Source organism: Protopterus annectens, chromosome 2.part2, assembly GCF_019279795.1.
Source record: "Protopterus annectens isolate FY-2018-M chromosome 2.part2, PAN1.0, whole genome shotgun sequence".
NCBI lineage: Eukaryota > Metazoa > Chordata > Ceratodontiformes > Protopteridae > Protopterus > Protopterus annectens.
The window spans coordinates 355,869,623-355,886,063 of record NC_056730.1 but is presented as its reverse complement, the minus strand read 5'-3'; the positions used below and the strand labels follow the sequence as shown (position 1 = coordinate 355,886,063).

Here is a 16,441-nt window from a genome sequence, read left to right as displayed (position 1 = left end):
TTATTGACAAGGCCATAGGTAATCTTCAAACTCTGGACCAAACCCAGTTCGGATTTGTTAAATGTAGTTTGTGCTTGTTAAACATGGTTGACTTCTTTGAGAAAGTCACCAAGGCGCTGAAGGACGGAAAGACAGTGCATACCACCTATCTTGACCTAGTCAAGGCATTTGACACAGTCCCCCACTCTGGTATTGTAAAGAAGCTCTCCCCACTGGGAATTAACCCCTTCATTACCAGATGGATAGCCAACTGGCTCATTGATAGGACACATAGTGTCAAAGTGGGTGATGTCACCTCTAACAAAAGCCCAGTCACCAGTGGTATGCTACAGGGTTCTGTACTGTGTCCCTTACTATTTAGAATTTATTTCTCAGAAGTCCAGGCAAACTTGGAGGGGCTGTAGCTGACAAAGTTCACTGATGATTAAAAATTGGGAGCAATCATTAAGTCCCCCAACAATGTTGATATACTGCAGACATGGTTAACACAGACAAATGACTGGTGCCAAAGACAAGGATTAAAGCTAAATGCAAAAAAATGCATTATTATTCCCTTTAGAAAAGCTGACATTCCTGCTAATTACATTATAGACAGCACCCCCCTAAGTATAGAATAAGTAGTACATGATCTGGGTATTTGGGTTGATAGCAAACTGAACTTTGACCACCACGTATCCACAGCAGTAAGGAAATCCTTCTATGTGGCACATCTTAGAAGTAAAGGTATTGCATCTAGATCTAAGGATGATATAATTCCATTATACTTGGCCCTCATCAGACCAATAATTGAGTGCAATGCTCCCTTTTGCATGTACCTCACCAGACACCTGCAACAATTGGAAATATCACAAAAGTTTCTCACCAAGACATTACAGGGTACACAAAACAAGTCTTAAGCAGAAAGATTAAAATCCCTCTCACTTTATTCTGTCTCCAACAGGTTGCTAAGGGGTGACTTGTGCCTGGCCTACAGGGCAGTCTCTGACCCAGCCCTGATGGAAATGTTACACACTCATTCCAAGGATCTTAACCTAGCCTCTGATATGAACAGGTAGATTGATACATCTCCCAGAGACTGACACTTCTCTGAAATAAGCTGCCAATTCATGTAAAACAGAGCCCTACCCTGACCCTCTTCAAATGCAACCTAGATCAATGGATGGGTGACCACAAATTCACTCCTGGGATGGTGCCCATGTCCCTTCTGGACAGAGGAAGTCAGTATTGACTACCATAGTCCCTTACTTCTATGAGCTTCACTCACCTAACCACCAACAATTGGGGCAACTTAGGATAAATATGGCTAGACTTGTAAGGGCTCTAGGACTGTTAGCCTAGTAACCTCCTATGACCATATGAACCTATGAACATGCAACACCAAGAAATAGTAAAGATAAAGGCATTGTTAACAGAGATAAGTATTTACTGAGGTGTACAAGTGGATGGAAGCTATGCTTCAGTTGTCTAAATTGTCAGGCAAATAAATGTGAAAAGCAAAGTTCGGATGCTGTACAAATGTCAGAACTGACAGTGCAGCCATGAGCAGGATTCATTGTGGATTGCTGCCATCCATTTGTGCACTTGAGAATGCCTCTCTTAGTAATCATAGGAGATATTCAGTATTTGACTCAGATGCATTCATATCTGTTCTAATGCCATTATGGTTATATGCAGCATCATTTCATTACCTGGCAAACCTAAGTTACTCAAACATGATAATAAGCCTCCTTATTACAGTATTTGGTAATTCTTTAAGATTCAAGCAGAAAATGGTGACAACTATGTGTCTCCCAGATGTGTAGGTTGAAAGATTCAGAATCCACTATGACTCACTGCTTGCTATTTAATTGGAACAACATATTAATCATTGTGAAAAAAATCTAAACCTTCAAGACATTGCATAGCTAACAGTAATACCATAAAACATCATAATCATACAATATTTACAAACAATTATTAGGGAGGTTCCCTGATATGGGAATATTTCCCATATCCCCATGTCTGTGTATTTCAACTCTGACAACAGACGAACTTGGAGAAGAAGAAAAAGGTAGAAAACAAAAAGTGAAACCCACCTTTTCCTCTTCTCTAAGAATATCTGTGATACAGTTTTGACACACTGCAATATTTCTCAGGCAGAGTTTTGACGCTCTCTGAAACATTACATAATTAACTGTAGTTTTCCAAAAGATTAATGCATTCTAACTTTCTCTGTTGAGTTATATGCTATAGTTAATGCAAACAATTATTTCCTTATGGATAATAAAATGGACACAGATTAACTATACGCAGTTAATTTAAAAAAAAAGTTAAGACAATTAGATTCTGAATTTCTGAAAATGCAAGGGCAAGTTAATAAGAATGAGTTACAGACATCTGTGTCTGGAAGAGCTGAGAAACGTTTGCATATCTAATAGATTGTCTTTGTCTTTCAAAATACTAAACTGTCATTGATAACGCTTGGATTTTTTTTTCTAAAAAAACACTAAACAATATTATATACAGCAAATTCATAGTATGTGCCATTTAAATTCATAGAAATAGTATGTACTGTTATAAAGGAATTTTACAGTTAATTAAATATATTATTATTATTATTATTAAATTATATTGCCATGTTGCCTGAAGTAAAAGGATCTTAGAAGATGCATAAAAAAGTGAAAGATAAGAGAATGAGAAAACTTTTTTTCAATTGTTTTGAAAGGAAACGCATGTTATATACAAGACTGCAAACACTTACTAGCCCAGAGCTCACCCATTAAAGCTTAAAGGCAGCTGTGTTGCCAGTGTATTGGTGCTGGCTACAGAAGTTGCAGAATCACCAACACTGAATGGTGAAAATGAATCTGTTGTCTTTTCCAGTGCATTGAAACAAAAATGTCTTGCTTCTCAGAAGGCCATCGCCATCAGAAAAGGTCCTGTAGGGTAGTTGGTCTACGATTATTAGGCCGAGACCTTACAGTTGTCCTTGCAACCAGGAAATTGTAATAGACTGTAGCACTTCATAAATTGTAAACAGATAGCATTACGTGATAATTGTAATTGCTGTGACACCTGGGTAAAATTACTGTTAATTTGTAAGTTGCTGTTCTGTAAAAGTTCATTGTGAAATTTCAGTGCAGGATCCAGATGATTTTTTAAAGCAAATTCAGACTCTTCAATGAAGTAAAGAGCTCAGCTTGTGTTCAAACTGTCATTTTTGGAATGAGATTTTTCTGGTCCTTTTAATATTTCTTTTTAATTTGATAGATTAGGCTGAGATGTCGAATGTACTGCTCAGAATGTCTTTGGCTAACTGTTTATCATCACTGTGTGGAGCTTTACTTCAACCATTCGGTCTTCGACGTATAGGCTAACACTGAAGGTCTTTGGCTAACTAAATTCGCAGATAACTGCAAACTAGGAGCCATAATCGAAACTCCTAATGATGTGGACATCCTACAAAAGGGCCTCACTGAGACAGATGCCTGGTGTCAAAGCCATGGTCTCAAGCTCACTGCCAAAAAGTGCATTGTCATCCCCTTTGGTAAAAACTCTGTACCCATGAACTACCACATAGTCAGTAGTCTACTTAAATCCGAAAGTGTGATAAGAGACCTTGGGACACAGGTGGACAGTAGTCTCTCCTTTGATAATCACATCACCACAGTGGTCAGGAAATCCTTCTATGTAGCACACCTCATCACAAAAGGTTTCTCATTCAGAAAAAAAAGAGGTCATTGTTCCCCTCTACTCATCACTAATTAGACCTATTATAGAGTACAGCACCCCTTTTGGTATGTACCTCACAAGACATCTACAACAACTGGAAAGGCCGCAGAAATACCTCACAAAGAGGATTACTGGCCTCAAACAGATGCCCTACGCAGACCGACTAAAAAACTCCAGCTTTACTCCATCGCATATTGCCTACTCAGAAGCGATCTCTGCCTAACATACAAAGCTATGTCAAACCCAGAGCTGTTGAACATGCTCCACTTAAAGAAATCCCAATCCCTCCGAGCTACACTCTCTAGGGACCTAAACCTTGTCACCACAATAAACAGAACATGCTGGAGGGATAGATTCCTGTCCCAGAGACTTCCCATACTCTGGAACAGTAACAGAGCTCCTCATTAGCACTTTTCAAGAAAAATCTTGATGATTGGATGGGTAATAAGAAATTCACCCTGGGGAATCACTTCTGTGGTTCTGCTTGACAGGGGCACAGGAAAATAATTTTCTTGGGTGGCGAAAGCCAGGGTACATTTTTGGCTAGGCTTGTATAGGCCCTAGGGCCAATAGCCTAATACCTACCTATGAGCCTATGTATGTCTAAAAACTGTAGCATGAAGAAGTGCAATCTACTCACATGGGGGTGTTGACAGGAATTCCTGCAAAAAGATGGGATTGTAGTGTATTATCTATTGTGCATCTGTCAGAGCTAAGCTAGACATCTAAAATGGAATCTTAGAAAATACATACCCATTTTGTATATATTATAAAAAAAGCTGTCCAAAAGCATACAGTCTATACTACATTGTCTGCTATGTCTCAGCTGGACTCCTATCTAAACAGTGTAACAAAACAGACTGTAATGACCTCACAATAAGATGGAATTCAGCTTGAACATACACAATGAGCACAGCAAAGAAAAAGAACAAATGCTTAATAATGCCCCCCTCACACACACACACACACACACACACACACACACACACACACACACACACACACACACACACACACTTTCTTAGGTATTGCTGTTTGGTCATTTTTTTTCAATGGTGTACATCCTGAGTTTCAGGGATGCTTTTTTGCTTATGAATAGGGCAGTCATCATGCAAGACCACTGCTCAATGTTAAATAGAATTTTTCTTGACCGATTTAAGTACAGGGAATTTTGGTTATTTTACTTTTTGAAGTTATTTTCAGAGAACATGTTGTTTAGTGTGTTGAACTGGGCAAAGCATTACTAAGTAGTGTATACCTCAATGTTTAGTAGTTGAAGTTTCAACAATTGCAATATTACCAAAAAAGCAATAGAGGTCTCAACACCAAAGCCATTGCATTATGCTACATACATATACATATTAATAACTAATGCAGCAAGGTTTACAAAGGAATTATACTTTTGAGAGGTGTGAATCAATAATTATGATCTCAGAAATGAAGCTTGAAAGGTTATGATTTTTACTACACAGTAAGAAAATAATAACCCTTGTGAATATTGTTATACTATACTTTACTGATTATAGTACATGACATTTTGAATTTCTTTCCATTTCTTTTTTATGGATTGAATGAAGCACAACAGCGTGCCCCTTACACATGCATTTCCCCTCACCCCCACCCTCAAGATGTGAGTGGTTGTTTTTCCTCAGGTTACAGTGAGCCTGCCCTGTAGCTGGTTCACTGAACTGCATTCATCTGAAGCTAGGAATTTTTTTATTATTGTTTTTTACCTTTTGCTTGTTAGTTTCTGTGACAACCGTGCCCTGGCCCAGCAATCAAGGAGCCTCAGTCCTCACCAATAACACCAGGAAGGTCATTTCCTAGAACAGGAAAGGATAACTAATACACAGTAAAGTACAATTTCCCTTAAGGTCACACAGAGAGTCAGTCTGGGGCTGGTTGCTCCCTTACTCTCCAGGTCTCCAGTAAGACTCCCCACTGTCACAGCTATAGAGTCCAGATCTCAGCCTAGCTGGTAAGCTAACCTCCAGTACCCTCTCTGTCCAACCACTGCTTCGTGCCCCTGCCCAGGTAGCTGACACAAACACCCACACTTTGAGATAAGTATTCACACAACTTCACAGATACTCCTGGGAAAGACTAACACAGATTATCTAGCTGTGCCACTTTACCCAGACTATACAGTAGTAATTCCTGCCACCACCAGCTAATATTATCAGCTACCCATAGGCCCTTATAAGGGTGTTCAATTATTACGGTGCAATATTATTATCCAATTGATAATGTGACTATTCAGTCTAAGGCTTATTAGAGTGGCCTATTACTATAACCTCTATAAATATGCAATGTACTCTAGAGTCTATCTCTACACAAACCAGCCACAGGTAAAGGTTTTTAAAATATTTAATAATAAATAATTAAAACACAAGACAATACTACTACACCACAGAGATATCTAAGAGTTCAGAGATCACACAGAAACTTAAAACAATACAGTAGGACAGGTCTGATGTCAAAGAAAAACACTTAATCTAACATTTTAATCTGTAGCTAATCTTAAGAGAAAACACAGTGCTATAATCCTACTTTCACACATAAAGAGCATAAGCAGTGCTGGGTTGATGGTCCAAGACAAATGCTTTTAGTCTCTCACTGAACAATAGTTTTTAAAACACTAACAAACAGCTCTGCTAAGGCCCTCCCAAATTACATCATTTTGACACTTAGGTTTTCCCAGTATTCACATTACAACATTTGACCCTTAGTCTGGAGTTCCCAGGCAAACAAACTGCATTATTTAGCAAGCTAACACCTGCTCAAGAAACTGCAACAATAAAAGACATTTCACATGTATACTCTAACAATTATTCCTTAATTGACAATAGAAAGATTGTGTTCAGTCACACGTTTCGGCACCACTTTAAATAATTGTAACTTCAAAGAACATTTGCAATGCTTGGCTTGATTTTCCTTACAGCAGATGGCAATGTTGCAACAATCTTGAAGTTCACATTTTACAGTGTTCATTTAAAAAAACATAAGCCTGTATTTATTTATACAAATGATAGAATTATGTATCAAATTCTATTTGACTAGGCTGGCAGCCTTCGCCCATCTTTCCGCAGTCTTCATAGTTTCTATGTGCTTTCGATTTTATTTTGAGGTTCTGTGCTTCAGGTGCTTTTAGGCTGATTTGTTTCATCTCGGTAAGTTTTGTGATTCAGTGTATATAATAAGATTATAATTTTCTTATTTATAATGTGCTCTTGTTATACATAATGGCTTGTATTTATAGAAAGATGAGCAACAATGAAGCTCATGTTGGTCAGAGAAACAGTTTCACTAATCTGTAAAAATGAGTTTCAGATTCATACATACTTTGCACTGTGTTAAATAGAGTATTATACCATGATCCCCCCAAAACGTGCACGCTGATTGGCCAGCGTGCCCGTTGTAAATCGAGTTATACTAATGGAAAAGGTCCGTCGCCGGACTTTTTCCATTAGTATAAACACTATGTTAAATGGGTTTAACATGCGAGACAGTTTAAAATAAGCAACGGAGATCTCCGTTGCTTATTAAAGCTGTCTCGCTATGTTAAACCCATTTAACATAGCGAGCTATGTTAAATGAGTTTAACATAGCGAGACAGTTTAAAATAAGCAACGGAGATGTCCGTTGCTTATTTAAAACCGTCTGTCCGCTATGTTAAACTCATTTAACATAGCAAAAAGCAATGGAGATCTTGCTTTCTCCGTTGTTTCCACAGCTCTGATGTACTGCGCAGGCGCACAGTGCATCAGAACTGCCGGATGCCAGACATCTGCGGAAGGGCAGTAAACAGGCATTATACTATGCCATTATTTAAGAAAAGTAATAGTTTCTTTTCTTAAATAATGTCATGGTAATGCACTAAATTACCCACGGTTGGCTGTTTGGTCCTCGGAGCCCTTGGGACCAAACCACGCCAACCGTGGGTAAATTTAGCATTACCCACACCCAGGCGTGGGTTATTGCTATAATAAGTCATTTACAGGTTTAAGAATCACACACCTGAGCAACCATGCAGCTCCAACTTTTCTTAAAAGTGCCAGTATATGTGACTCATTAAGAAAATGTTTCCTACTGTCAGTCTTTGTGCCTCTCCTCCATTCTTACCACTCCTCATATAGTTCCATTGTGAGTATGCATCTCAACTGTCATGTATGCCATCTCTCATAAATACTCATTATCTTGTAAGAGATATATACACCTTTGGTATCCCCTTACCCCAACCACCCCTTACATTGCTATCTATGACTATTACTCTATCCATTCTCTTGTCCTATATACATACATACACACACACACACACACACACACACACACACACACACACACACACACACACAGACAAATGTTCACAAGCACTCTGCCACAGATATATATATATATATATATATATATATATATATATATATATATATATGTATATATTTACGCACGCACACTCTCAGTCTACAAAATAATCACCTGCACACTGTCCCAGTATCCACCCCACATAGATACACAGATGTACAGATATCCTATAGACCCACAGAACACAACATACAACTCTCAGTCATCCAAGCAACCGCACGTACACATGCTAGCTTACAGGTTCCCAGTCATTTTCTTATACAGACACCCATTTATGCCTTCATACAGTCACACATATATACCCCCAGTGTCTCTACCACAGCCAAACATTCACATGAACACCCATCTACTGCCTCTAGAGTAAACAAGCCAAATATCTCCACACACACACACACACACACACACACACACACACACACACACACACACACACAATACTTCTCAACCTCTTACTGCAAGAAATCTGGATAAAGCCCAACAAAATGTGAATGGATGCAAAGATCCAAAAATAGGGACATGTTTTAAATATTGTTCTTAAAAACTTAGGAAGTTGATATAGTAACAAGGTTTGTTTTTAACATACATGTTCTGAAGGATTTGAAGTGTGAAACTCAAAGTATGTCTTATGACTTCAATCCCCAGATCATCCCAGTGATTTACCAGAAAATCTAAAATTGTATGAGGAACAAACCAAAATGTGAGACATAAATCTGGACATTCTGTGAAAATCTGAACAGCTGAGAGGTATAACACACACACACACACACACACACACACACACAGGACTAGCTATCTGGATAAACAAATGGTGAAAGGCAGTACAGCAGAGCTGCTGTGCTTTACCACTAGTGCCTACAGTACTTTTCTTGTCAGTAAGTAGTGCGTTGTTGCTCCCACCGGACCTTGAGTCGTACGGATATCTGCGCATCTCCATACTACGCAGGATCAGAGTGCCTGCACTAGTGTGTGCAGTACAAGAGCCTACTCTACAAACTTGCTGACGGACACCTACTTTTGCAAAAGGCTCTGAAGATGTAGGTGCAAGCTGGTGTTGTGGCTCACTTGTGAGACCGGACTCTAAAGTGCCCTAAGGGTTTAGAACTGACGATTCCTTTGCAAACTCGGCAAGGACATTTGCACAAGGTTGTGCATTACACAAGGGAACTCCTATATTTTAATTGTGATGTTACAGACAAACTTAACAATTATTTTATGGCAAATTCCATGTTTAATTATAGCGCAGTAGTTGTACAGTCCTTGCAGGTTCGGAATTATTAGGAAATAGTTCACCTTAATGCTCGTACTATCTGTAATAGTGTCTAACCTGCTTACACACGGTTCAGTTTAGTCTCACTACAATTTCATGATAAAATGCTTTACCAAAAGAGTGGCAGTTTCTACTTGACAGGCATGTTTCATTTTGATGTTAATTGAATAGTTCATACAACTGTCAAACAGCTGTCCCTCTCCCCTTACTCGATGTTTTAGAACACTCTGCTTTTGATGGTCACTCCATCACTCACTGGTGATAAGTACAACCTTGCTGTTTACTACAGCATGCAACGGATCGGTAATCCCTCTGGGTTAGGGAGAATCTGTCCAGGAGGTTTGCTCCCCACCCTCCCTTCCTTTTCAACACAGCAGGGGGGGGGGTCATACAAGGAGTGGCTTAGGTGACGTGGTCACCACGGTTGTGCAGTTTCTCTTCGCCTGATCTGTGCTGCGGTCACGCCGGTGTACACAGCAGGAGGAGGTGAGGATTGTATCAGACTTTGCAGAGAGTAAACTTCTGTGGAGAAACTTTATATCGCTGGAGAGAGTGACGCCCTTCACGTTTGGACTTGTGAGGGGCTCACGGTGTGTATTCGTCTTGGTGCGCTTGTGGTAGAGTTTCTTCGCTCTCTGAAACCATGGGTAAAGCAATTCACAAGGCTGTTAGTGTGCGGAGTCTCCCTCTGTTCATTCAAAGTAAGTGTTAACTTTTAGCTTTTTAATAGGAACGTAGGCAGGATGGGATTATTATATATGTATACAGGAGTGTGACACTCCAGTTAATAAGCAAACGCAGGTACTTCGACAAATGTGTGATGCTGATAACCTGAAACTCGAAATGTTATATTGTTTAAAAACTGGAGAAAACACCGAGCGTAGTTTACCATTCTTATGCTGTTAACCAATCCACTAAATTCACTGGCATAGTGCAAACATCACCAGTTTCGCACAACATAAAACATCGTAAAATCGCAATGCCAAATAAAAAAGATCTGCTACATGAAGCATATCTCTCAACCTTCCATCATCAAACTGAGGAATACTGCCTCTCATAATGTGGATCAAATGGGCAAAATGTAGAGCTCTTACTAACAGCTTACCTACAGCGTCAACCAGGAAGCTCGTGGGATGGTTAAAATACTGCTTGTCCTTACAAAAAAGTTATTTTGATTAATTAATTTAATTGAGTTCTGTTTTCCTTGGATATTAAAATCAGTCCTAATGCTAAATGTGTGCTAGACTCTTTTAGTTTGTAACATTGAGGAACATCACCTTTTTTAAAGATCCAAAATGAGTAATATACCTCATAACGAGGCACACTTGAGAGGCATGTAGGGGGGGGGGCATTTAAAGTTCTTATTGCCCTCATCAATAAACTGGAAGGGCTAAGGAAATATAAAATAGGTGTATCCTCTTTTTGTACTCTATGCCATAGAATGCAGGAAGTTTAAGCTTAATTTGTTTCAACCGCATTTTAGTATTCTTTGTGTTACCAGCAAAGAGACCCAGCAGTTTTATAAACGATTGTCTCTGTGACCTTATCAGCTACGAACGCCTTCTTTGAACAGGAAAATGGAATTTTACGTCTGGAGGGCATACTATGCTGTACAAGCTGAGACGTGCTGTAATCTTTCCTTTTGCACATGGTATTGCTAAACATGCTACTCATAATCAACCCTTTTGAGTACTGAATGGATGAGTGCATTTTGGCTTGCTTGGTTGTACAATGTGTGTGCATTGTTAGGGTAATAAAGCAAAATATTATTTGATAAGTAAGGTTGCGGCTTTGTGTCCATTGCTAACTGAGAGGGGAGAAGCTGTGTATGTGTAGACATCACTTTAATTAAAAATTTAAGTAAAATTCAGGGCACTGTGGACTCCAGCCGATAAAATTATATCTAGGCGGATACCACTTGCTGTTTGAAACAAAACGATGCTGTTCAGCCTATTGGTTTCTAAGTGCATGTCTCCATTTTTATAATTGAAATTAAAATCTTGTGTTTTACTTCTAGCACTTTTTAGCATCCCAGGAGTGTACAGAATGTTACGTTTTTAGATTCAGTCTCCAACGTCTCTGAATAAAAGATATGAACCTTGCATTAAAATGTAACTGCTTAGATAATTGGTTCAAATAATTTTAGCCACTTGGTACAACATAACGTTAGGGCTTGTATGAGTAGGCTACTTTTAAATCCTACCATGCATCCTTTTGAACTGAATGTGTATCGACGAAACTTAGGTAGCCACTTGGCATTAAGCACTTTGGAATGTGTGTTGGAAAAGTGCTACCTGATAAGTACACATCTCCAGCCCTGCCCAACACAGCAGCAGCACACAATTGTCAGGAGAATTTAAACATGAAATTAATAAAACCAGCATAACAGTTCAGGTTTTGAAAACATTCAAACATTTGAAACTGAAGCCATCAGGGACTTGAGTTTATGTCACCTGACAGCACATGGATTATGTGTTTAGGCTATCATTTTACTTACAATTTGGATAAAGTTATAGGCATGGCATTTACTTATAGTCTTTGGCACACTATGCACCTTACTGTCTGTATTGGGCTTAGATGGATAGTGATAGACCACTTTCAGGTAAGCAGTAATTTACCCAGTCTACTGACATGATTTATTGAACTCTTTGTAACTGCCAGTGTGGTGTGTGGACTGCTGGCTGTTGTAGTAGAACAACATAGATGAATTAATTATTACTGAGAACACCTCATACCTGGAAATGATGCAAACCAGATAATATTGTTGCTACTCTAGATACTTCCACTGCAGGAATGTATGTTTTATGAAGTCACACGCACACACACACACACACACACACACACACACACACACACACAGTTTGTAATCATTATTGAAGCAGTATATCATCACAGCTTGTACTGTACATGCCTGCAAGTGTGAACAAAACAGAATATTTCATCTTTGATCCTGCTGATACTGGCCTGTTGGGTGGGACTCAGGAAGCAGTTTGTGTGCAGTCGGTGGAAGTCCCCTGAGTTTATGAAATAGTGGGAGAAAAAATAACAAAAAGAGTAATGGGAGTGAGATAATATTTCAGAGATATGTGGGAGATGACATATTCTGCCATTTATTTGAATACCATAATAGTATCTCTGATTTCCTATACTCCTTTTTCTTTATGACCCACTGCAAGTATTCATTAACATTCTTTTGTTGGCAGTAGTGAGTAATCTGATGTGATAAGACATAATGGCAATATTGCATTCTGAGCACAGATAGATAATTTCCTTTCTGAGACTGCCAAATGCCAGTAAAATGCTGGTCATATACAGCTAGATGATAAGTAAAATTAAATGCTGTTTTTTTTCACACATATGACACTGCGTGTTAACTTTCAAGGATTAAAGTCGTTTGCATTGTATTACAAGGCACTTCGCAAAACAGTCTAAACAAAGTTTAAAACAGCTTACCTGATATCAAAAATTTAAAGCTGAATGGCTGCTCAATGCAACACTACATACACACACACACACACACACACACACACACGCGTAGTCATGCACATAGACACATGTACAAGGAAGCACACACATGCACAAAAGTAAAAAAAAAGCAGTAGATGTTAAATCTGTTTAGCCAAACTACGAGATTATGAGGTGGAAATCTGGACCACTAGAAACCGAAGTGCAAGTAACACAATGCATTGTGCAAGTTTTTCAATTCCAGATTATAGTCTGGATTTATGAAGTTCAGCAGTCTGGAAGATTTTGTGATTTATGATTTACTGTCACCTCCTGTGCCTGACTGGTGAATAACTTACCCTTTTTACCCACTAACAGTAAATTTATTCAACACAAACAGTGAAATTTAGCAAAAGCGCTTTTGTTGTCCTGTCATTATTATGACTGGGATTTGTTTTGTCATGTATTGCTTTTTTATTTGAAACACATGCTGATTAAATCTGTGAACCTCTTTCTGTTTAATGTGTTCATGAATCAGGATGACATATTTTGTCTTCTAACATTAACACTTACTGTCTGTTTTTGTATACTATTCCTAGGAAAAGCCTGTAAAATGTGATAAATTATGCTAGCAGTATGAACCTTCATTACTGCAGTTTTATCTTTGAATGATGTTTTAGGGCTGGCCTGGGCCATACCTCTCAACTGTACAGATTTTTGCATAATATCTAGATTATTGCCTCATATTTTTGCTCTGTTTCTCATAAAATTGTGGTTTTCTGGCAAAGCATTGACAAATCACTGAGGATTGAAGTTCGAAAATAATGACATACATTTGAGATTTAGACTTCATAGCCTTCAGAAAATGCAAGCCCTATTATTCTGTCATCTTTTTTAGGTTTATATAAGCAATATTTAAAATTTGTTCGTATTTTTTTGGTCTTTGTCCCTCCACTGTTTATGATTTTGTCCAGATTTCTTGCTCTAAGAGGTTGAGAGGTGTGCTAGTCCCTGGTACTTGTCACCAAAAGTGCATTATGGAGCCAGAGGAAGAGATTACTTCACAGGTTACATCTGCATTCGCTTGCTACTCAATGATACAGAAGACATAACTATGCAGGTACATGTGTACACCTAACTATAGGAGTGATAGTGTCCAATACACATAGCCTGTAAAACAATTACTCATTTCACTTAAGTATTCATTTTTACTTTGTTAAAGCAAAGTACATATTTAAGCACCTGTGTATATGTGTCTTTGCATGTATGTGTCTATATTTGAGCTCAAAGTGTTGTGTTGATAGAATTATGGACATTCATTAAAAATTATGTTAATGAAAAGGTATGTTTCCCCATGTTAAATAAATTGATTTGCAGGATTATATTTTTTTTAACTCTGTAAAATTTGAATATGATATCTTCGTGGTAGCATACTAAGCTCTGTCAAACTGTTGACAATGCTATTCTAACTGTTTTCTCATATTTATTTATTTTTATTTATTGTGTGTTTCCTTTTTTGCAAATCACACCCTGATGCCAAATTGTGCAATCTTAATATTTCATGTAATGGTGAGTCTTAGGTGGTATGTTGAAAACTGAAGCTCAGACTGTTAAGTTTTGGAAGAATTATGGGTGTTTGTTGAAGTCAATGCTAAAAAAGGTATATTACCCATTTTAATTAACTGATTGTTGTACAAGTTATATTTTTTAATTATGTAAAGTTTTCTTGGTAGTTATTTTATAAGCCCTTCTATTGTGTAATTTTCATGTGTGAACATTGTTTTGTAGTAACTTTCATAAATTATGCTTTGGATCGAAGTTGGACATGTAGTGTCGTATATCAGATGTGGCTCATTGATGCTGTATTAAAAGTTTGAGCTTGAAGTGTTTAGCTTTGGCAGAGTTATGGGCATTTATTTAAAATAATTAATATAAACACATTTGTTTCTTCATGTTTTATTATCTTCATAGTGACTTCCATGTGTACAGTTTCCCTGTTTTATTTCTGGGCACTTTGCTTTCTTTTTTTTTTCATTTTTAAAGATTATTTTCTGTTAAAGTTATGTGCAGGCTGACTACAGAGTCTTCTTATATTGCAGGTCAATGTTGATGGTAAGAGAAAAAAAATGTCTGGTAGGCAGTGGGACTTTGAAAGCTATAGGGTAGAAGGCATCTGTAACTGAATATGAGGTCTAGGTGGCCTGCACAAATTTTCCTGTCCTGCAGCAGAATAGACTTTCTGCACAGGTAAGCAGCAATGAGAGGTCCTTGTGAAACATATAAACATATTTATATATGGATGGAAGCATGTGTGTGTGTGTGTGTGTGTGTGTGTGTGTGTGTGTGTGTGTGTGTGTGTATTGCTGCTTGTAAAAGTAACTGCACTTGGATGCTACTTGCTTATTTATTTTTTAATGTTCCTTTTTTCTTAATGTCTGTCAACTATTCAAGCCTCTTCCAGTTGCTTGTCCCGTCATTTCCCTGTTAGGGGTAAGAACTGAACAATGGCCAGGCTGTAATTCAGGCAGCCATGCAGGGTGAATATTTTATTTTCCTAACGTATGTATACATGTCTCATGGCGGCCTTACATTAGCTGACATCCAGCAATATTGCCTGATAATGTGCACATTCTTCTTTGCACATTTAACCCTGGCTTCCAGACAACTGAATGGGTGCTGCATGCCCAAAACTCTTCCTCTGTCAGGAATCAGTCATATAATGGGTTGGACTTCTCTCCACATGGATGGACAAGATAGCATGTGCTGATGACTCCTGACCTCCTTCTTTGGCTCTTCCAGTTCTCAAGGCCCTATAATTCTGGGTCTTCTAGGTAGAAGTTAGGGCTTTGAATTTTCTCTGTCACAGAGCTAATGTTATTTAGCTGGTATTTATCAGTTTTAATAATACATCAATGCTACAGTGACTAATAACTGTAATCCAGGATACTGTAGTAATAAGACTAATGTTCAAAAATTCAGTAATGCTCTTTACAATAATTGTGATAATGTATCAAGTTTCATTCCATTTTGTAATTTTTTTTACTTTCTTGATGATGTAAACTCCCATTTCAAAGAAATAAAGACATTTTGACTTCTAATTACTACAATATCATTTCTTTTTAATTCACAGTAATTTTTTCTCCCCCCTGCACCCTTTATCTCCACAGGGTTTTCTCCTAAGGCAGTGTGAATAGTGTCTTTGGACTTATGTATTGCTTGGAGTCTTCTACTTGGTTCTTCAGAGCATCTTCAGTGAGATCATCTGATTTTGGAGAGTGACAATTGGTGCTTACTTCTGGGGATGTCACATAAGCCTGGGATTCATTGTGGGGTACATGACAGATTGCCAGTTATGGTTTAAGAATGGCAATGCTCATGCATCATTTTAGGGGCATGACTTTGCTTATCCAACACAGTTAAGGTTCACTAGGTTTCATTAGGTATGTGAATAGTTATCTATTCTTCATTGGTAAATTGGTTATTTTGTCCACATTCATACTTTACCCTATCTTTCCTTGGTAATAGCTTGCCTTGTACCTTTGTAAAAAATGACACAGATTTTAATAAATACAGCACGCAATTTCTGTCCAGTGTCTTCAACACTCAAACTTCATAAGTTCATAGGTTCAGGTGAGAAGCTTATGACCTGCTGCCATT

General features: G+C 38.1%; 1 protein-coding gene across 1 annotated transcript in view; it reads left to right on the top strand.

Moving 5' to 3' along the window:
• Positions 1-9,796: 9,796 nt before the first annotated feature.
• ITGA2 (integrin subunit alpha 2) overlaps positions 9,797-16,441 on the top strand; it is a 2,089,078-nt gene continuing 2,082,433 nt past the window's right edge. The window contains exon 1 of the mRNA XM_044064418.1: positions 9,797-10,041. Coding sequence (XP_043920353.1) covers positions 9,984-10,041 — 58 coding nt within the window. The 5' untranslated portion in view covers positions 9,797-9,983. The remainder of the gene's footprint in view (positions 10,042-16,441) is intronic.